Consider the following 23927-nt stretch of genomic DNA (forward strand, 5'->3'; position numbering starts at 1 on the left):
TTGGGTATTTCTACTGAACCATTCAGAAATCCTTTGAATTTTAGGTTATATTATAGAATCTGAAAAGCAGCAGCCCTGAGTATAACACTGAAACAATCCCCTAGCAATACTGTACTGGGTGCACTCAGACTGGGCCAGACTGGTGCCAAATGAACCACTATGAACTCACCTTTCATGAGGTCACTTTCACAAAAGGAGAATGGTAAACATCACAACAGTTACCTGCTTTATCTCGATCAGTTCATTATTAGCTAAGATGCATCAAGATTTTAACAATTTCCTTTTTTGATCTTCATTGTTACTTTAATAGATGAGGAATGTTAGATAAAACACTAGCTGAATGAATAATGTCATTCAGAGGAATATAATAAATGAAATTATCATGACACATAAACAAAATGGTTACAAATGACACAAAATATAGTTATTGATTGTCTTTAACTTTAAACGTGATCAAATGAATTAGACCAAGAATTCAATGCATCAAGAAACGTCCTATAAAAATTGAATTAACGGAAGTTGGCCTTCTATTTAAACAATGTATAGACTTTAAATATAAATATAAGAATTAAACTCTGGTCTACAATTTTGTCATTACATTGAACGTTAAACCCTTGAGAAGGATTTTTGTACTAATAAAACTTACAGAAATATGTCAAAAATGGACTGTTGAGTGCAGGTGCAGTCTTTGAACAAAACAAGCTGCTACATCTTGATTGGTCTGACAGCTATTTCTTGCACTGAATGCTGATTGGCCAATTCCGAAAAGCAAAATATGTAATAACCAATTAAATGCACCTTTAAAGAAATTAATGTATAAACTATAAAATAGATTGCTTTATATAAAGCAGCAGACTGGTTAGATATTTTGCAGATGTCTGGAACTGAACACCATCTTCTCAAAATGAATCTTTTACAGATCACATGTGCCATTACATTACTGGGTGAGTGAGAGAAAACTGAGCAGACATGATGAATGAAAACAGATGAAATGAAAACAGTTATTAAAGATTTCACCTTGTAAAATACAGATTTGTTAATGTATAGTTTAAGTCTATTACTCTGTAAACTGAAAAAATCTCAATGATAAGTACCTTGTATAGAGACATACTGTACTTTAAAAATACTTTAAACAAAACCTTTCTTTCTTTCTTTCTTTCAGGATTTTCCGTGATTGCTTTTCCTGCCATTTTCTCTCAGTCTCCATCAGTTATTCCTGTGACTCCTGGACAGACTGTGACCCTGGAATGTGCTGTGAAAAATGAAAATGTTTCACGGGTGTGGATTGCCTGGATTAGACAGTCACCTGGAAAGGCACCTGAAGGTGTCCTACAGTACATGGCTGACAACAAAATCTACAGAGCTCCTGCGATATCAGATCGATTTGTACCATCAAGAGATACAGTCAGGAGTTATTATATTCTCACAATTAATAATGTCCAAGCAAATGATGATTCCAAATACTACTGTTTTGTTTACTATACTGATGGAAACCAAGCATGGGGAGAAGGAACTCGTGTGCAAGTGCTGAGTGAGTACGCTTACGACACAGTACGATACAGTTCAATCTAATGTATCCACAGCAGTAGACCTGTTTATAAATGTTTACAGTGATGACCATTGCTGCATGTGGGCATGTTACTTTGTATCTGTTGATCCGGGTTTTCATTTCAAGTTTCAATGAGTTTATTATAAACTATTTTATTTTATTAGAATACTTGTTTTTGTAGTATTTCAAAAGATTACCATACTAAACAGTCATCATTAACTGCAGGCAAAAATGGCAACTATTTAAATAAATGAATTATATGTGTGTTTGGCTTAGCGTGGATAAAAATACAGTAATTCACCGTCTTACTGATTTGATTGGACGAAAAAAACAATTTTCAGATTTTTCCAATTCAGCATTAATTAGACTATTTGTTCTGTTCTGAGATTTCCTTTTTATAAACATTCACACCATTTGTAAATTAGTATTGATATAAAGTAGTTAATGAAAAGTGAATATATCTTATTTTCTTATTAATATGTCTTACTCGGTTATAACTTGAACACAGATAGTGCGCTAAAGACTCTTTGCAGTGTATAAGTCTTTTCAATAATCTAATTTTAAATTATTGTCGTCCATCTAGTCATCCATTTGCTATTCCAGTATTACAGTGAGCTAAAGTGGCATAATACTGTAAAGTACTGTAAAGTAAAACTAACAAATTATGTTAACAGAATACTTTTACTAAAAAACTGCCTTAATAAAAATGAATACAAAATCACATTAAATTTAAAACAATGCATATTTCTAACATGATCAGTACTTATCTGTTTACTAATGAAGCTGAAATGCTGTAAATGCCTTACTAGATATAATTCACCAGCTCCATTTCTTACAGATTTTACCGATTTAAATTGTGCTTTTTACACAAATAAAGTAAAACGTAACAGTGAATTCAAGATAACAAAAAAAAGGCATTTTGCTAAAATAAGTAAATGCTTTTAAGGTATCACACATACACATTATTACATTTTAAAATGCAAACTACAATATAAATAATACACTATAGGACTTTATATTCCTTCCATGGTTGTTTCCTGACTTATGCTTGATGCTACTGGCACAGACACTCAGTCTCTACAACATTTTATATGAAAAAGTGGATTCAAAGAATCGATGGATTCACAAAAAGGAATAAATACGTTTGCTGGCAGATCTGTAAGTAGATTCAATTTAAACAAAATATTCCAAAATAAATATTTCCACTAAGTTGTCATCTCTTGATTTAATCTTACATTGTTTTTATGCTGAGCTTTAATCTTCCAACTGTTATAAAGGAATTTGAGATGCTGTGCTTTCTGTTGCATGCTAAATGAAATAATCATAGATCAACTAATGTTGCATATTATTTTGAATTAACTTTTAAAATATGATTACAATCGTATTGCAGCTCTGTACAGTTTAAAATGTATATTAGTTAAATAAATAATGCATTTGCAAAGTCATAAATATCTCAGTAAGGATTTCATGTTCTTCAGTGCCCGAATGACATAAAGTAAATTGCTTTTTAGAAACACTTTTAACACTTTTTTAATTCTTATATATTAGTCACATTTCTAAACACAGCAGATTTCAAGCTAATACCAGCTTGTTTCTGTTTACTAATTTTGTTTTGTTATTTTTGAAAATTTAGCGGATGGGTATTGACTGAAATGTATTCATATCTGTATTTAATACTTAGTTATGTATGTATTTATTATAATTAGGTTTCATCAAGGATTAACATTTTACACTTAAATTTAACCCAAATACTAATTAAAAAAAAACAGCAAATATGTGGTATTGCTTAATCAGCTCTATATATGACGCTGTTATATTTCCTCTATTTCTCCAGGAAGTGACCTTCCTCATCCATCTGTTCAGGTTCTTCCTCCCCCACAAGAGCAGCTCAGTGGTTCAGGCCAAGTGACTCTCAGCTGCCTGGTGAGCGGCTTCTTCCCGGGGTACATAGACATCCAGTGGAGTGTGGATGGTCAGCGAGTGACGGACAACATTCAGTCCAGCCCGGTGTCCTTGGACAGCAATGGAAATTCCTACCTGGCCATTAGCTACTTGAAGCTGCCTGCTGCTGACTGGAAGAGCCATGCGAGATACTCCTGTGTGGCCACTCATGAGTCCAGTAAGGTCCCAGTCATTGGCTCTATTGCTCCTCAAGACTGCAAGCCTCTCTAAATGAGATGTTTCTTGAGGAATCTGCAAGGGAAGCTACTGCATTCACTTTTATAAAGAAAGAGAAAAATTGTTTTGTAAAACTGATTTTTCTTATACCAACATTAAAAATGCTATCTCTATTCATTGTATTTTCCTTTTATTAAATGACACATAATACATCATTCTCAGAAGACTGTTTTAAAGAGATTTTGAAAATGAATAAAAAAATGAATAAATGAGTGAATGAATGAATGAACGAAATATTTTATTAGGAAATTTTGTAGGTGGGTTTCTGCTAAATTAAACATCAAAGTACTTGTGATTGGTAATTTATATACAGTCAGTGTTTGATGAGCTATTTAGACTCAGCTGCTTGCCCAACAGCAATAACACCCACAAGAGGGAAGAACAATCCATATGAAGGCTGAAACAGAAAACAAAGTCAGCCCAAACGAGGATACTTTTTGGATCTCTAACCTAAGAGCTAGATATGAAAACCACTACTCCACTGGTCAAGGCTGTAGGTTAAATCTGACGGTCACCGCTGTAACAGTGTGAATTAACCTTTTTTATGATTCGAGTACTTGAAAAGGATACCAAAAAAATGAGTAGAAATTCATCCAAAACAGCTACTCTGTAGTTATACTACATGTCGGTTTTAAAAAAAATTTATTGCTTGTGACCAGCCTTTTCTGGGAGTTTTTATGTGTCATTAGTTTTTCTCCCATGAAATTGATTTTCATCTATTCCCATTGCATTATTTTTTTCATGCATACTTTATCTTTTCAATACAGTTTTTTTATTAGTGTAGGTAAAGTAATAATTTATATCATCATATCTTCTAAAAAAACTGCTACATAAACTAGAAAAAAAAACAACAATAAACTATAAAAAAGCCAATAAGTCAAATTTTCTTCACAAGATGTCTCAAAATAAGGAAAATGGTTTAAAATAGAAATTTCTTACAATAAAAAAATCAGTTAATGACTTGATATAAAAACTTTTCATTTGCTTTGATTTCATTTGTTGCAGTGTATAAGTTTCGGTATAATAATAATTCTTTGCATTTATATAGCGCTTTTCTCACTAATCAAATCGCGCAGCAATTGCAGGTTAAGAGCCTTGCTTAAGGGGCCAACAGAACAGAGTCCCTATTGGCATTTATGAGATTCGAACCGGCAACCTTCCGATTGCCAGTGCAGATCCCTAGCCTCAGAGCCACCGCTCCGCCTATGAGAAAGTCATTGAAGCCATAACAACACAAACCGTAAGAGGACATTTGTGCAAGCTTCCTGTAAACCAGGACTTCATTATGTAAAATAAACACAAGGTAAGTTGGTGAACCATGGGAGAACATAAAAGACAGGAAAATGTAAACCAAAAAAAAAGTTACCACTCTGAAACCTGGCTCCACAGTCTATGAACTTCTGTCCCTCAAGTAGGCCTAAACCCCATTTAGAACTACTGCTCCAGCAGACTCCCGTGACCCTGTAGTTAGGAAATAGCGGGTTGGATAATTGATGGATGAATGGATGGGTGAAGTCAATTATAGTTATACTATACTTGTGCTCCTTAGAAACCATTCAAGGGCTCCCTCTAGGGGTCTCTGGTGTCTCCATACAAATGAGCATTCTGGTCCCTTAAAAAGTCCAGATTTGCCTCAACTGGCAGAGTCACAGTGTTCTCCTCATTCCAATCAGGGACAATATGCTTCCACTAAATAGTCTGCAAGATCATGGCCAGCTTCCTACCCCACAAACCTGCCTATAAAAGCCCCAAACTAAACAGACTGTCAACCTGTAATCCCCCACCTGATGACAGCATCTGAGCAAAGAGCACAGCAATCTTCTGCTTTGGATTGGCTACTAGTTAAGATGTAGAAAAATAATAAAATAAATAATAAATTTAAGTAATAATAAATAAAAACAGGGCCTCTCACACACACGTAACATATTGTTCTCCTCCTGCGGTGATTCCCATCTTCTTATTCTAGCCTGACAACAAGTTTTGTCCATGGTACTCTCTTAAAAGTAAAGGAGTCAAATCAGTTCTTTAGAGTGACACCTGTGGGTGAACCATTTTGAGTTACCAAAAGGACCATCCACATGAAGTTTATTGAAAGAACCTTTTATTTAGACCTGTAACAGTCTTAATAAATAACCATGAATTGATAACAGGATTGTAAAATATCCATGCTTTTCTGATTTTAAAATTATTCTTGCTGCATATAATAACACAGGCTTCTAGATCTGTAGTACCCTGCAGGGGTAGCCTACCATACATTAAAGGTTTCTGTTTTGTTCAGCCTTTTCAAAGCTTGAAGAACCAATTTCATATTCAAAGAACCCTTTCCAGAATTAAATTGTTCTTTGTCAAGCAAAGATTCTATGAAGAGCCACACAACCCAGCAAAGTGCCGTTAAAGCACCATTACTTTTAAGGGTGTATCACCTGCTTTCTCTCACCTTCATCTTGATGGGTTCTGTCCCAGGCCTCTGCAGCTTTTTCCTGTCTGTAGTCCCCTTTTTACTGAAATGAAAATAACTCCATATGCAGATGGTTTATACTGTACTACCACTTAATTATCTGTATCCATTATTAGCAGAAAACATCATATTGTAACGATCTGGGAAAGAAATTGCCACTGAGGCAGTGTGTTCTAAAATAAAAAATTTAAAAAAGGTGGCTGCACGGAGTGCTGTGGAGAAGGGCGGGCAGAGGAGACACAACTGTCAATCTTAATAAGCAGTCTCTGGGGTGCTGGAGGAGTAGGGACTGGAAAGGAGGTTCAGGTAAGAAAAGAGTGTGTTTAACTCGCCGTGTGGGGTGTTTTTTTTGTTCAGTGCTTGTTTGTTTGTCCTGACTATGTTTTTTGGCCTGTGAAGTCAGAAGAAAAGAAATAAAACCATTATTTATTTTTTTTTTAACAATTACCACCACTTGCTTGCGAGATTTATTTGCCACCTAGGAAGGGATACTACAATATACACTGTCTGTGTTAGGTCTGGGGAAGTTAACACATTCATTTTTGCAATTAATGTGGCCTGTTTATTTGGTCAGGGTGGCGTTTTCATGTATTTATTTATTTTTTTTAACTTTACGAAACACTAATACAAATAGGTTAAGTGTGCAGTTAAAGAATTACAAACATATCCAGTACCGTATTTGTACACTGTGAAATGTGAGAATGTCAACACTACATAAAACTGAGACCTTGCTGCTGTGACAATATCTCCTATAGTTGAAACACTCACTCACAGGCTACAGACATAGAATATTTCCAGAAAAGCAAGTATTGGCAATTTGTCTTTCTTCTTTCCCCATCATGCTAGAGGACTACTGTTGAGGACAATGTTGGATCCACTGCTGCGTAATTTCAGACTCAATATCATTGAAAGCTGTATCAACGTCTTGAGCACTCATTTCCTCATGTGCAACTTGTGAGAGTTGCCGTCACTGCAGCTTGCTGCTCCCAATAGAGTTTGAATGCATCATTAGAACTGCTCCAATTCTGTAAGTTTGTACTCTGCTGGTTCCAATAGAGCTCAATTTGAAAACAAGATTTAGATGGTTCATTTCATTTATATGGTAATGTCGTACAATTCACAGCTCAAGGCTACATTTTGTATTTAAACTATTTTGTGACACAAAATTCGATCCAATAAAATTTTGACTTGCCTAATATTATACCAAAATTAATAGAGAAAACATGAACTTTTGGGGCCACAAGTGAGATCCCCATTTAATACATATAAGGTATCTGTGAAAAGAAATAAAAAAAAAAAAATCAAGCCCTTGAAATGCAGGTTTCCCTTTTGGAGCGATAATGTTTCAAATCACAAAGGTGCGTCTTCCTCTGAAGCAGGTTCGCTAATGAACCCCGAAATTCGATGACAGATGTTTAAATATGGTCTGGACTGGAAGTTTTGGAAGGTGTACATTGGTGGTCAGAGTTCATCAGTGACTTCTTCCACTGTTGTAAAGGCAAAACAGGAAATGTGATTACTGAGTATGTCAGTATTGTGACTCTTCCCTTGGATTTATAACTTGACAAAGCCCATAGTGGTACAGTAGTTGGCACTCCTGAATTATCTTTCCAGGGACCTGGCTTCAATTTATACTTCAGTCACAGTAATACCAGTAATATGGATGTCTACTGGTAACTCTAAATTGCCTCAGCGCATGTGTGTGTGTAGGTGTGTGTGACTATGCCTTGCAATGGTATCCTATTCACAGTGAGCCCATATGTAGTGTGCTTAAGGCTGCCGGCACAACCAGTGGCTCCCAAGGTAGGCTCTAAAAATACATGCGTATAAGTAAAACCCTGAATGAAATTGAAAAGGTGTTTACAACATATAGCTTGCAGGAAAACGAGGGTTGAGGAAATGTTTTGAAGTATTTTGTCTAAAATGTTAACTTGCATTATAAAGAAAATAATAATAAGGTGAAATGGAAAAATTATGTAGTTGTAACATCCATCCATCCATTATCTAACCCACTATATTCTAACTACAGGGTCACGGGGGTCTGCTGGAGCTAATCCCAGCCAACACAGAGCACAAGGCAGGAAACAAACCCTGGACTAGGCGCCAACCCACCGCAGGGCGCACAGACACACACACACACACACATTAGGGACAATTTAGGATCGCCAATGCACCTAACCTGCATGTCTTTGGACTGTGGGAGGAAACCGGAGCGCCCGGAGGAAACCCATACAGACACAGGGAGAACATGCAAACTCCACACAGGGAGGACCCAGGAAGTGAACCCGGGTCTCCTATCTGCGAGGCAGCAGTGCTACCCACTGCGTAACAATTACAGAAAAAGAAGTTTATATATGTTTATATAAAAGAGGCCAAAAATAGAAATGTAGTGTATAATAACTACTGCTGTAAATGCACACCAGGTCATTCTCTCAACTAAGAGGAGGCCATCAAGGGATATACCAGAGATTGGCTGGTGTTTTTCTTTTTTTCATTCAAAATATTAGAACAGTGAGATAAGCTGTTTTATAGGGGAAGAGTTAAACATGAGAAAAATTTGGAAAAAAGAAGAGAAAGAAGAAGAAAATTAAAACAGATGAAAATGTAAAATTATATTTAACAGAGTAGAAAATAGATGGATAGCTTTTGAGTGCAAGTTCTCAAAAATTAAAGTACAACACTCAAAATGAGCACAAGGTGCCGATCTTGAGCTTTTATGCTGTGAGTTATTGGTGGTAGTGATGTAGACATATTGTTTTTGTAGTCACTGCTCAGCCTTAGGACAGCTGTAGAATTCAACAGTCAACAGTGAAGGAGAAGGTGAACAGCATAAGGAACATTAAGGGCAAACTAAAATATACAGATAATGAAATAGTAAATATTCGGAACTTGTATTTTTCTTAAATTTACATGCTAGCAGAAGTAGAAAACCTTAAGGAGGAACTTACTGATTTGGAAATTATAGAGAATAATATTGCTTAGATCAAAAATGCTATAATCAAACCAATCCCAGAGACCAGGGGCCTCATGCATAATGCCGTGCGTAGAATTCACACTATAACATGATGTAAGCACAAAAGCTGAAATGTGCTTACGCACAGAAAAATCTAGATGCAAGAATCTGTGCATACTCCAACTTCCACTTTCTTCTGCAACATAAATCCCGATCAGCGTGAAAACTAACGCTCGTGCACGCACCTTCTGTGCCGCCCCAACTCCTCCCAGAATTACGCCTCTATGAATATGTAAATCAATATAAATAGCCCTTAAGCTTTCTCTTACTCCAACAGGACACAGAATCCATTACATTCGTGATATTACAGCTGTCTGAATAATTAAAATACTGAGATGTATACGTGATATCTTTTTCATGATGATAGGAATAGAAGCATGTTATTAAACATGGGAACACGGTCGCGGTACTGTCTCTTTCAAACATACTAATCCCCAATTCCTGTCCTTACTTTTCTTTCTCCAAATACCCAATCTCCACACAATCAGCTCTGTAATAGACGTTAAAATATCTTTAATCTTACAACGATGATTCTTCAAAACTTTTAAGGAACATTGAAATATCTTTATAGTACGTGTTTAATTATTCTATCGATCTATACTTCCAGCATACAGCAATCAATCAGGATCAATCTGTGAACTAGCTAGCGCTGCGGCACCGTGTACTCACATGTTTAATTATTAACAATACCGATTATTTAAATGAATTTAGTTTTATCTGTATAATATAATCAACATATTTTGCTACATTTCATCTTAAAAATTATATTGTTATCATATGTAAATACGTGCTTTATAAAGTGGCGCAGTTTGTGCAATATTATAACTGAAGTGCAAGTTTACAGTGAGGTAATTATACTTATAAGTACAAACAGTTCTGCAAGGAGCTCTTGATGGACTGATTAAATGTGTTTAAAGTTCTTGGGATGAAACTGTTTCTGAACTGCGAGGTCCATACATGAAAGACTCTGAAGCATTTTGCCTTTTCTGAGACAGCGTGTGCTTGATGCTGTATCCCGATAATTCTCTTTCTGATCAACGGCTGCTGTGATTCACCACTCAGATACAGTGATATAAATACTCCAAGTGGTGCAGTGACAGTAATATGCAAAAAGATGATCCACTGTGGCAACCCCTAACGGGAGCAGCTGAAAGCAGAAAAAGAAGGTGCAGTGAGAGTAACAACATTAAAGCAGTTATGGTATTTGGAATACTATGGCCATTCCCTGGACCATTATATTGCTACAGGTTAATTACAATCAGATGCATTACACTAATAAACAATATGCAGTTAGTTTCAGTGTATTTATAAAGCCGCGTCAGGAATGTGCATCTAAGAAAGAAAGGGTAACCACACAGGAACAGTAGCACTGCTTTGATGCTGGATGCCGCAAGTCTGTAAAACCAAGCGGAGAACTTGCGTATGACAGGGTATGAGGTACCATGGAAAAGTGTGTGGCTTTATGCCAAGTGTAGGTTTTATACATCGTGATTTGAACGTGGAAACGTTCTTACGCAACATTTCTGTGCATACGCACCGTTTATACATGAGGCCCCAGATAACTAAGGAGATTAGTTGTTATTTTTCATAAATCACTACATACTGGGATAATTCTGAAGGACTGGAAGCTAGTAGATATGATCCCATTATTTTAAAAAGGTGTTCAGGCTGATGTAATCAACTACAGTATAGGCCAGTAAGCTTGCAATGTATCACAGGTAAATGCACTGAAGGAATTATTACAGAAAAGATGGAGTAGCACTTGTCAAAAACAGAATGATTAGCAAATAGTCAACATGGGTTCAGATGTGGAAGGTTATGTTTCACTAATACACTGGAGTTCTTTGAGGAAGCAACAAAGTCATATGTTAAGAGAGATACGTACAATATTATTTATCTTGATTTTTCAGAAAGATTTTGATAAAGTACTACATGAAAGGTTAGTGGTTGAACTAAAATAAATGGGAATTAAAGTTGACTAGCTGAGTGCAAACTTGCCTTAAATTCTGGGAACATAGAGTTATGGTGAGAATAACTTTTTCAAAATTATATGATGTTAAATGATTATGGATCAGGACTGAAGATTCTGTTCTTTTTTATATAAAAAAAGTTTGGAAAGAAATACAAATAACAAGCTGCTTAAATTTGCAGATGACATCAAACTAGGTCTAATGGCAAATAATGAATAATCATCTGAATCAATACTAATACTTGTCCATGGGAAAGATGCTATATAAATAAAATGTATTATTATTACTAAAGGATTTGAACAGCATTCAGCCTTGGGCAGATCTGTGGTAGATTAAATGTAATGTAAGTAAATTTTAAGTTATCACACATGGGATGTAAAAGTGTTAGATCTAATTACACAATGGGAGGACTGAAACTTGAAAGTACACCTCATGAGAAGGAACCTGGGAATCATAGTGGAATAGACACTGTCTACCTCCAGATGGTGAACAGAAGCCATTAGGAATACTAATAAAATATTAGGTTATACAGCATCTCATATGAAGTATTACTCAAGGGAAATTATGCTTAACCTATTTATGCCTAAGGTTGAAATTTTTGAGTTTGTGCATGACATTCACATATGTTGCGTAGAAAAATATAAGGAACAAGAATTTGAAGAAAAAAAAATGTATTCCATTCCATTCCAAAGTTATATCTACCTGTCTTCGGATTGGTTCTTCAAAAATGTGAGAAAATTCACATCACTTCTTGAGAAGATCCCAGCTCACCAATATCTGCAGCACACTGACTAACTCTGTGCATGATGTGATAAGGTGTACCCCCAGGAAGCAGACGTGCCTGAAAAGTCAGAGCCCGGCGATGGCCTTGAGCAGTAGGATTTAAATAACTCCAACGTGACTGTCGTTCCAATAATGGAACACGAGGCATAAATGCTTGATAATCCAGTGGGGAGGGCTCATCTGCAGTACTGGATGCAGTTTTGGCCTCCATTTTTCAAAAAAGACATAGCAGCACTAGAGAAAGAGCAGTGCAGAAACACTAAGCTGATTCAGAGACTGTGACATATAATAAAGATTTAAGGAGTTGAACTTCAAAAAAATCAAGAGCTGGCATGACTGAAGTTTGTTAAATTAGGAAATTAATTAGTACAGGAAATCCTAGTTAACACTTTTAAATTAAGTTCTACAACACATATTTTGCACAAATCTTGCAAAGTTTTTCTTCTCACAGTGACACTTGAAATAAATTACCAATAGTTCAGTGGACAGTAAGACTTTAGGGACTTCCAAATCTTGATTTCATGTTATTTTGGAGAAATTACCTAAATAGGATTGGCAAACATTTCTGAGATGAATTGTCTCTTATAGTAGGTTTCATTTGATTTGTTTACTTGCTAAGAGTCATATCGTGGAGATTAATGAAACTGCCAGCTTGTAATTTTATTTGGCACCTTACGTTGAAAAGATTTGTGCAAGAATTTTTAAACCGTCATTACATCCATTAATTTCCTGAAGTCACTCAATCCAATTATGGGGCAGATGGGAGCGACAGTCTATCCAGGCACAGGCTATCACACGGCACTGGACATGAAGCCACACTAGAAGGGAGACCAGACTTGTAGGGCAAAGGTATCCCTGCCAGACTGATGTAAACCTGTCAGCCATGGTTTTGAAAAATAAGAAAAAAAAGAAAAATACTTGGAAGATAAACTCCATCAGTTATGAGAGCAACCTGTAAATTCTACACTGGCAGTGATGATGCCTAGGCTTGAACTCAGTCTCCTGGACCTATGAGACAGCAGCACTAACTGCTGGTCTACCAGAAGCATTTTATATGTACATTTTAATTTTCTCATATTTTTATTGGGGCATTGCTGAGATCAGTCAATTGCTTAGGGTTACACAGAGAGTCAGTGAAAGGGGATTCAGTCTGCAATTTTGTGATTTCCAATGCAACATCTTAGCATTAAGGCACACTTTCTTATAAAACACTGGCCATGGATACATAAACTTGTAAATTAAAAGTCACCACAAGAGAAAGGTTTTACTGTCTATCACTTAAGAAGGTTTTTGGTATAATACTACATTATCAATACACAATATGTCCAATCTATGACTGTGTCTGTTTTGGCACCAGAGGACACAATGCAGGTCTCTGGACCAGTCTAGTGTTGCCAGGCAACCTAATATGGGATGTGAATGAAAGTTCAGAGTATCTACAGAAACATTCACAGACAGTGATCAGAATGGACTCTGGAGCATCAAGGCAGCAGTGTTAGCCATTGTGCTACCATACCTTCCAGCCACAGTGTAATGAAATGATAATTAAAAAAGAATTACATTAAAATATAAGGTGAAGTTTTATATTAGTGTACTTCTTGACTACCTTTGTGATGCATCTGTACATTTTAATATGTAATGTGTTTGTAAATATAATAGAACATTTTCACGTTTTTTCTTAACGATCATATTATTGTTGTACCAGTCATGACATATTTTTACAGCTTGTCACACTGTGTTTCTTTCAGATATTTCTTACCGTCTGAGGTGAAGCTGTTCCTGGCATAACACTGCGTCAAGGCATGAAGGATATGAGATTCACCTTTTTAGTAATGTGGTGTCACAATCCTGTGTGTTTGTAATAACATATTTTGGAGACTTTACAAAATCATAAACATTACAAGAAAAGGGTCTTCCCCCCAAAAAAATCCTCAATGATCTTATATTCTGTTAAATTATGATTTCTTACTATATATTAGAGAAACTGAGCAGTGCAATAAATAGCAGATTTTTGGAATCTTTGCTTAAATCCTGTCTGCATGTTTTCCCCTTGTACACAATCACTTGCGGTTTAACTTGTATCATGGTCTCATTGAGCGAGTATGCCCTTGAACAGACTGGTGTCTCATCTGGAGTCAGTTATAACCTTGTACTCTCTTCTGCCGGGATAGATTCCTTTTTATCACAAAACTTTATCTACTTACTAAACAAGGTCACAGTTGGTTGGGTAGATAATAAAATAATGGATGAATGGGTCATTGAATCAATGAATGCTTTATATTGTCTTCTTGGGTATTTTGTAAAATGTCTTGTGAAATTTATTGTTGTAAAGGCATCTATATAAAACTAACATTGATTCATTGAAAACAACAACATGAAAATGGTAAATATGCATGTATAATTAAAGAAGTGAAAAAAAAGATATTATGCACTGTACATGTGAAAGAAATTCTTATTCTTCTTCCAGCTGCTCCCGTTAGTGGTTGCCACAGTGGACCATCTTTTTCCATATCTTTCTGTCCTCTACATCTTGCTCTGTTACACCCATCACCTGCATGTCCTCTCTCACCACATCTATAAACCTTCGCTTAGGCCTTCCTCTTTTTCTCTTGCCTGGCAGCTACATCCTTAGTGTCCTTCTCCCAATATACTCAGCGTCTCTCCTCTGCACATGTCCAAACCAACACAATCTCGCCTCTATGACTTTTTCTCCCAACCGAAACACTTTCACAAAAAGTACAAATATAACAGAACAAGTGTGCTTTTATTCAAAAATATAACTGCAGAAAAAAAAGCCGCGTTAGCATGCAACATTGACATGCATTTACTATTACTGCCTCTGTGGCGCAACGGTATCAGCTGCTGACTGGGAATCAAAAGGTCACAAGTTCGATCCCGCACAACTCCGTTTTGAGAAGTGAACTGCTCTTATTCTTACTATTATAGAATAAAAACAAACATTTGATTACAGTCTGTAACAGCTGGTGTAATTTCTGATACTTGTAAAGGTTAGCTTTTTTTTATTTAGTTTCATTCTCTGCTGTTTTGACATAAAGACGCGCGTTCGACTTGTGACTGCATTCTCGTACCAATGCTTGCGAACTGAAGTGTCTGCATGCACTTTTCGTGGCATTACATGTGTATTCTTTGAGCATGCCCATGTCGGTAAATAACATTACATCTGGCTTTTATGTAAGTAACATACAGTGAATCCGGAAAGTATTCACAGTGCATCACTTTTTCCACATTTTATTATGTTACAGCCTTATTCCAAAATGGATTAAATTAAAAAATAAAAAGGGCTGTTACAGACTGAAATCAAATGTACTGTATCACCCCAGTCCCAAAGGTATCATGTCCTAGTGAGCTAAATGACTTCTGGCATGTTGCTCTGACGTCACATGTGATGAAGACCACCTGAGGCCACAGGTCCGCCACGCCCTCGACCCTCTGCATTTCGCATACCAGGAGAAGGTGGGAGCAGAGGATGCCATCATCTATATGCTTCACCGATCCCTCTCCCACTTGGACAGAGGCAGTGGTGCTGTAAGAAATATGTTTCTGGACTTCTCTAGTGCCTTCAACACCATCCAACTTCTGCTCCTTAGGGACAAGATGACTGAGATGGGAGTAGACTCACACCTGGTGGCTTGGATCGTGGACTATCTTACAGACAGACCTCAATATGTGCGTCTTGGGAACTGCAGGTCTGACATTGTGGTCAGCAACACAGGAGCACCGCAGGGAACTGTATTTCTCTGGTCCTGTTCAGCCTGTATCCATCGGACGTCCAATACAACTCGGAGTCCTGCCACGTGCAAAAGTTCGCTGATGACACTGCTATTGTGGGCTGCATCAGGAGTGGACAGGAGGAGGAGTACAGGAAGCTAATCAAAGACTTTGTTAAATGGTGCGACTCAAACCACTTACACCTGAACACCAGCAAGACCAAGGAGCTGGTGGTGGATTTTAGGAGGCCCAGGCCCCTTATGGACCCTGTGATCATCAGAGGTGACTGTGTGCAGAGGGTGCAGACCTTTAAATACCTGGGAGTGCAGCTGGATGACAAATTGGGCTGGACTGCCAATACTGATGCTCTGTGTAAGAAAGGTCAGAGCCAACTATACTTTCTTAGGTTGGCGTCCTTCAACATCTGCAATAAGATGCTGCAGATGTTCTACCAGACGGTTGTGGCGAGTGCCCACTTCTACGCGGTGGTGTGCTGGGGAGGTAGCATAAAGAAGAAGGACGTCTCACGCCTGGACAAACTTGTTAAGAAAGGCAGGCTCTATTGTAGGAATAAAGTTGGACAGTTTAACTAACATCTGTAGCAGAGCGACGGGCATTAAGCAAACTCCTGTCAATCATGGAGAATCCACTGCATCCAATGAACAGTGTCATCTCCAGGCAGAGGAGTAGCTTCAGTGACTGACTACTGTCACTGTCCTGCTCCACTGAAAGGCTGAGGAGATCGTTCCTCCCCCACACTATGCGACTCTTCAATTCCATCTGGGGGGGTAAAGCGTTAACATTATTTAAAGTTATTGTCTGTTTTTACATCCATTTTTTATTACTCTTTAATATTGTTTTTTGTATCAGTATACTGCTGCTGGATTATGTGAATTTCCCCTTGGGATTAATAAAGTATCTATCTATCTATCTATCTATCTATCTATCTATCTATCTATCTATCTATCTATCTATCTATCTTATACATGTACTTCATTATATAAGTAAACAAATAAGTAAATTCTACTATTTTGTTTTAAAATTTCTTAGTTTGCTATTATTTTCCTTTGGAGAATTACCTTTACAAGGTCACATACACTCTGTCTTATATAAATTCTTTGTAATTAACTGTTGTATGTGTAATTATTTTGTTTCTATATACAATTTTTCAGTTGTTCAAATTCATGGCTATTGGTTATATCTTGTGAAGATGATGACTGCTTTAAGTATATTAACATGAACCCGGTAGGACAAAACATTTCCTTCACAGGGCTTTTCATTCCACACTTCGTCCTGTGTTGGACATTACTATTAGTGTTAGTGTAGTGTATGTAAATTATTATCACTATCGGGGAACTAGGGAGGACCATTGTGTAGATGCTTCTGTGTGATATTCTTCTTTATTATCTTCAATATTTAATTAATATCTGTATGCTTGTGAGTGTGTGCATGCTGGATCAAGGTTAAGTGTGTTCCTGGCATTCCAACAATAAAATCTTAGCATCCTCATGACTGCTACAGCTCTGGATGGAATGCCAGTACATCTCTGCCAGACACTTTTTATTCTAAATAGTGAAATTCTCAGAGCTTTACATAACAAGGTAATTTGCAAAACAAACTAGGGTACAGTACATTTAAAGTAAGAAAATCAAATACATAATTTTAAAATTTATAATAAATTTCAAGTGAACAAACTTGGAAGAGTCTGCACACACACACACACACCTATACTCAACAATACTCATACCCAACCAGTGAAGAGTTGGTATCCAACCAATGCATATGTTTTTGAGAAAAAGAAGGAAAATTACATATCTGTAGAAAACTCACACAGACAAGGGTAAAGCATGCCAAATAGGCACAGGCACTGTATGGAGTTGAGATCAAACAGGGTCATGTTAAGCAGCAATGCTAATGTGGTGTTAATGCTCTTGAGTGAACCGCAAACCAAAAAGAATGCAATGGCATCAACAAACTAAAAACAAAAATGGATGTGTTAATTTAACTGATATAGAATTAAAAAAAAAGCTGACATGCAAAACATAACAAGATTAGCCTCACTCAGACTTATCCCTGCATTTCCCACTGCTTCTTTTTAATTCCATCTTGGCTGTTGAATTCTGCCTTGTCATTGACTTCATAATCCCCTTTAGCTGAATCCTTGTCAGTGCTCCACTCCCAATTCTAAACTTACCTGAATGAGTTAGGTGTTTTTTAAAAAAGGGCAACACGACCATTTCTACAACCTTAGTCAATTTACCTGACAGTGGTTTTGTGACTTTAGTGGGAATGTACCCCCCAACAGATGCACACACCTTTCTTTAATGCAGTTGGGACTTCATGGCTTGACAGACACTTGCTGTTCCCAAACCAGGCAGTGATACTTCCTGTCAGATCCTGCTGTGTATACCGAGTTCCAACTACGTGATTGGCTGTTTGTGTTAATAAGTGGGTGGTCCTAATAAAGTGGACACTCAGTATTGATTCATTTAATTTTTCTACAGCAGTATATTTACAGTACTTTTTGATAACTTATAGAAACAAAGTAAATGTAAACTTTCCATGATGATGTAACCTGCGCAGTCAATAATTGCTGTGATTTTCAGAGTGATTATATGGTTGCCTATACAAAGTATTCAACCACGTGACCATTTTCACTTTTAGTTATACAACATTGAAGCAGAGTGGGTCAGATTTGGCTTTTTGACATTGATCAACAGAAAAAGACTCTTTAAATGTCAAAAGTGAAAAACAGACCTCTGCAAAGTGGTCTAAAATAAGATGAAACACAAAGTAACGGATCATATACTGTATGTATTTACCCCCTTTAATATGACACCCCTAAATCATTACTAGTGCATAAAGTTGGCTTTTAGAAGTCGCGTTGTTAGTTCAGTGGAGCCTGGAACCCCTGCAGATTTTATTTTTTCTCCAGCCATCTGGAGTTTTTTTTTTTTGCTTTTTCTGTCCTCCCTGGCCATCGGACCTTACTCTTATTCTATGTTAATTAGTGTTCTCTGGTTTTATTTCTTACTTTGTCTCTTTTCTCTTTCTTCATCATATAAAGCACTTTGAGCTACATTATTTGTATGAAAATGTTCTATAGAAATAAATGTTGTTTTTGTTGTTTCAGGTCACCCCTGACCTCTTGGAGGTAATAGCCATCTCCTTTAATGGCCAAACACCTATACATTTGACTAGAACATGACTGAAATGTTCTGCAGCTCCTGAGTGGCCTTTAGTCCTTCTCCAGACACCATCACTTCCGCCAACTCCCAGACGACTGTTTTGCCTCCCCTCAGTCCAGTGGTTCAACCCAACACCTAGATGGTATGAAGCCCCTGCAGAACCTTTCAACTCACTGTCACCCTTGACAAACATCTGTCATGTTGATCATTACAGTCAAACACAGATTTGATACAGTGCGCCTAACAAAAATGTAAGAAAATAATGGCACAATGGCAAGGTATTTCATGAAAAGCACACAACAATTAGAGAGTGTTAATTCCAAATTAAGGCAATTCTCAAGATGTGAAAACATAAATGATTTAATGTTCTTTCTGTAGAGGCTTCCTCTAAAAGGGCGACCCACACAGAATGTGAGGAATTTCTCCTGTCATACTTTCTTTTTTAGGTACAAGAGGAAAACGTTCAGTCCAAACAAATATGGAAATGACTGTCATATTTAAACTTCAACCAGGACTGAAAGGGTGAGAAGGGCTGAAGAATCCATGTTGTGGATTCTCTTATCTATAGGTTTTACTTGTTCTTCCAACCTATAAGTAAGATATTGGCTTCACAGCAGAGATTTTTGTTTTGGACACGAGGCTGTCTCTACACAATCTTTTATTGAGGGGTAGTGATAGTCTCCCCTATTTGGATTTCTTTAGCTGATCTTTCAGAAATTCAGAGAGCTCTGCCATTGGTTAAACAAGGACCAAGAAATGCTTCAATTCTGTTAAAACATTTTCAACATTTTTATTAAAATATATCATTAATATTGTATCTAATGAAAAGAAAGCATAGCAAACACTCATAAATTCTTTAATTTTCATTTGAGCAAAAGCATTTCTTTTAAAGAGCTAATTTCTACATTTCTGAAATTAAACCAAATCCCTTTAGAGAGACTTGCACAAAACCAATGACTGGCACTGGACAATGACTGGCACTGGACTCATAATGACTATACAGAAGTATCACACGTTACTCTTCCAGTCAGCAGCAGGAAGCCTCACGTAACTAATAGCCAGGCAAGAATTCTCAGAAGCGATTAATATTTTAACTTGGCAGACTTTCCACTTAGCAATTTCATTCTAAAAAATCTAACTCATTTTGCATTTGTTCATTTTAAACCACACACTTGTGAATATAAAACAGAACAAACGCATACAAATATTATTCTTTTTAATTGGCATTTAAATTTATTTTGTCAAAGGATTCTGCTCTGCATTTGTGAAATTAAACTAATGCACTTTAAATTAAAAAGCCTTTAGAATGCAAACACCCCCTTTAGAGAGGCTTGCAGTCTTGAGGGGCAATGGAGCCAATGACTGGGACCTTACTGGACTCATGAGTGGCCACACAGGAGTATCTCGCATGGCTCTTCCAGTCAGCAGCAGGCAGCTTCAGGTAACTAATAGCCAGGTAGGAATTTCCACTGCTGTCCAAGGACACCGGGCTGGACTGAATGTTGTCCGTCACTCGCTGACCATCCACACTCCACTGGATGTCTATGTACCCCGGGAAGAAGCCGCTCACCAGGCAGCTGAGAGTCACTTGGCCTGAACCACTGAGCTGCTCTTGTGGGGGAGGAAGAACTTGAACAGATGGGGGAGGTAAGTGACTTCCTGGAGGAAAGATAATAAAGAAAGATTCTTTATAGTGCAACAATATGATTTTTTTTTTTAGATTGTTGTGAGGAGTTAGCTTAACTTTAAAAATCTTTGTTTAAATAAAAATTTCTAATACACATATATGTAACTAATTATAAATACATGAATTTAGCATAAGAAAAATAGCATAAGAAAAAAATCTTTTTTTAAATATAAATGACATGTAAATTTAAAAAGTCAGTGATTTTGGTTTTTTTTTTTAATTTTCAAAAAGCGAAAGATTACAACTGTATGTTACTCAATCAAACAAAAAAATAATATAACAGATGCATCGAATAACTTCAAAATCAGTGTAGAGAAAACAAAAAGAAAGTAAATAATAATAAAACTGCGGTGGGTTAGCACCCTGCCCAGGATTGGTTCCTGCCTTGTGCCCTGTGTTGGCTGGGATTGGCTCCGGCAGACCCCCCTGACCCTGTATTCGGATTCAGCGGGTTAGAAAATATTCAGACTTAAAACATGGCAGACTAAATTGTTATCAGAAAGTGCATTTCTGACTTCTTTTAAATGTATTTTTATGATTTTCTTTTTATATACAAAACACTTATAACTTTTAAAATTTGGAAGATGTGGAGCTGCAGATTTTTAACAAATAAAATCTATAAAAGGTCCCTACTTCACTATATTGATTTTTGTTAAATGTAGTCATGTATTTCAAAAGGACAGATTAATAGAAGAAAATCACCGTTTTAATCAGTTTTTTTTTCTCGATCTTTTATTAAATTTATTAAAGGCATGTAACATTCCATATAATCAAGTCAAACTTAACAAAACTATATTTAATTTCAGCCCCACCCATGAGAAAGAGAGAAAGGCTAACAGCCAAAGCAAAACTGTTGAGAGTAGTAAAGAGAAAAAGTAGTCTTTTCCCCCAATATAAGTGCTTATTCTAAAATGTTACTGATTAGATCCTGCAAGGTTTTAAAAAAGCTTTAAACAGATCCTCTAAGTGAGAATTAGATTTTTTCCAATTTCAAATAGTATATTGCATCAGTTTTAATCAATTTTTACTAACTGCTTAATAATTAGTGTTTTGTTTGTGTTACTTAAATCACCAAAAAGTTTATTGTAACTGTCTTGAATTCATTTTAAATACTAATCGTGCTATTATTGTAAAAATGTATGAACAGACAATGAACTCAGCAGCTTATGTTCAGAAATATAGCAAAAAATTTAAAGAAACCCTTGTTTGATTTTGAACTGCCAATTAATTTCTGAATGATTGTTTTTGACCAAGCACATCATTAAGTCTGTATGCCAATGCCTGATATTTTCTGATGAATGTTTAATATTACTACAGCATGTCTTTAAACCTTTAAAATACTTATTCTTCTGCTGCATTGTATTTAGCACTTGGATATGAATTAAATACAAACTCTTTGAAATATTTCCAATAAAGTCAGTGAAATGTTAATAGGCTCTCTCATCAGATGTTCTTTGTGTACCTACTTGACTTGGCATGGCTAAGCAGGTCTGAATATGTCGGCATATGTTCAGCAACATTCATCACTGTAAACATTCAAGAAACAAATCTAGTGCTGCCATGAACTTAATCAACTGTACTCACTCAGCACTTGAACACGAGTACCTTCTCCCCATGCTTGCTGGCCATCAGCATAGTCAACAAAACAGAAGTATTTGGAGTCATCATTTACTTGGACATTATTAATTGTAAGAAGGAAATAACTCCTGACTGTATCTCTTGAAGGCACAAATCGATCTGATATCCCTGGACCTCTGGAGACTCTGTTGTCAGAAAAGTACTGCAGAACACCTTCAGGAGCTTTTCCAGGTGATTGGCGAATCCAGAGTATGTACACCCTTGAAACATTTTCATTTTTCATAGCACATTCCAGAGTGATGGACTGTCCAGGAGTTTCAGGGATGGCTGATGGAGACTGAGAGAGAATAGCAGTACCGGCTATTGAAAGGCCTGAAAAGAAAGAAAGAAAGAAAGAAAGAAAGAAAGAAAGAAAGAAAGAAAGAAAGAAAGAAAGAAAGATATACTTAAAAATATGCATCCCTACATGCTATTATAAATCACTACATTTACAAAGTAAACTTTTATCAAATTAGACCTGTCATACATTAATAATGAAACTTCAGACAAAAATATTTGCAACATGAATTTCTTAATATTGGTTTATTTTGACTATATTTTTATTTCCTTTCCTTTCCCTTCTCTTACTCACCAAGCAATAAATTGGCGCAAAAGATCTGTAAAAGATTCATTTTAACAAGCTGATGTAGTGATCCAAACATTTTTTCAGCAATCTGCAAAATGCCAAAGTAGCATACTGCTATATATAATGCAATTATGTTATGATGTATAAATAAATTCCTTCAAAGATGTGTTTCATTGGTCATTGCATATATTGTTTTTCTCAACAGACCAATCCGCATTCAGCGCGTACAGACTGAGAGTCAGCAGAATGTTTTCTTTCAAATTTGCTCTGCACCTGCATCTCACAGTCCACTTGTGGCATATTTTTGTAAGCCAACTCCTAATTTGGAAAGAAACAAAACAAAACAAAAAAAAATTCTGGCGGACTCTTTTTGTTTAACACATGATCCCAGTCACAATAATGTAGAACACTACCAGATTCTAACTTACTTAAGCTCTGTTAATTAATTAATTAATTTTCTTATTGCTTTAATGACTTATGACAACTTCAGCAGTTACATTTATAATTAATAGACTTACCTTGCGTAAGTTTTAACTTAATTTTGTCATTCATGATAATTTTACTTGCTATATTCCTCTGAGTGATAATATTCACAACATGCACAGAATATTTAAAAAAAAGTCAAGAAGAGGATTGTTAAATTTTTGCTGCTTCGTATCAAAAACTGAACTGATCAAAGCAACACAGGTATTGGTTACATTGTTATTTATTTGAGTATCAACAAAATTATATAAAATATCAAGTGCATATCAATAACTTGGATTAAATGGATTAAAAAAATGGTAAAGTTTGGCATTGTGCCTGTGCCCAAGTGATAACATCCCAAGTACCTGAAGTGTTATTTGTCAACACTAAATTGGCTCAGTGTGACTGAGTGCATTCAGAAATAGACTGTGTTGGGTTCAGCTTTCTGCCCAGTTATGTTGTTTCTTAGACATAATGCAATATGAAGTTTTGAGAAATTGATCTCTAAATGGATCACTTGTAAGTAATTCATCGCCATTACATGATTTATAAAAAAAGAAATTGAAACATTTGTATAAGGATAGTTGTTAACATATATGAATTAAAAAGATATTTAATTACAATGAAAGATAGAAGTTGTCTTTGAACACTTCGCAATTTTATTGGCACCATATTTATCACTGAAAATGGAACTTTCTATTAAA

At 36.2% G+C, this 23927-nt stretch overlaps 2 protein-coding genes across 2 annotated transcripts; one reads left to right on the forward strand and one right to left on the reverse strand.

Annotated features, from left to right (window-relative positions):
- Nucleotides 1-871: 871 nt before the first annotated feature.
- On the forward strand, nt 872-3807 carry LOC120523920 (immunoglobulin lambda-1 light chain-like). The gene is made up of 3 exons (XM_039745632.1): nt 872-944; nt 1163-1531; nt 3384-3807. The coding sequence occupies exons 1-3, from the start codon at nt 875-877 to the stop codon at nt 3719-3721; spliced, it is 777 nt and encodes a 258-aa protein (XP_039601566.1). The 5' UTR covers nt 872-874; the 3' UTR covers nt 3722-3807.
- Nucleotides 3808-19837: 16030 nt separating this feature from the next.
- On the reverse strand, nt 19838-22858 carry LOC120523930 (immunoglobulin lambda-1 light chain-like). The gene is made up of 3 exons (XM_039745644.1): nt 22765-22858; nt 22140-22505; nt 19838-20527 (listed from the first exon to the last, which is right to left on the reverse strand). The coding sequence occupies exons 1-3, from the start codon at nt 22832-22834 to the stop codon at nt 20190-20192; spliced, it is 774 nt and encodes a 257-aa protein (XP_039601578.1). The 5' UTR covers nt 22835-22858; the 3' UTR covers nt 19838-20189.
- Between the last annotated feature and the right edge of the window lie 1069 nt (nt 22859-23927).

Source organism: Polypterus senegalus, chromosome 1, assembly GCF_016835505.1.
Source record: "Polypterus senegalus isolate Bchr_013 chromosome 1, ASM1683550v1, whole genome shotgun sequence".
NCBI lineage: Eukaryota > Metazoa > Chordata > Cladistia > Polypteriformes > Polypteridae > Polypterus > Polypterus senegalus.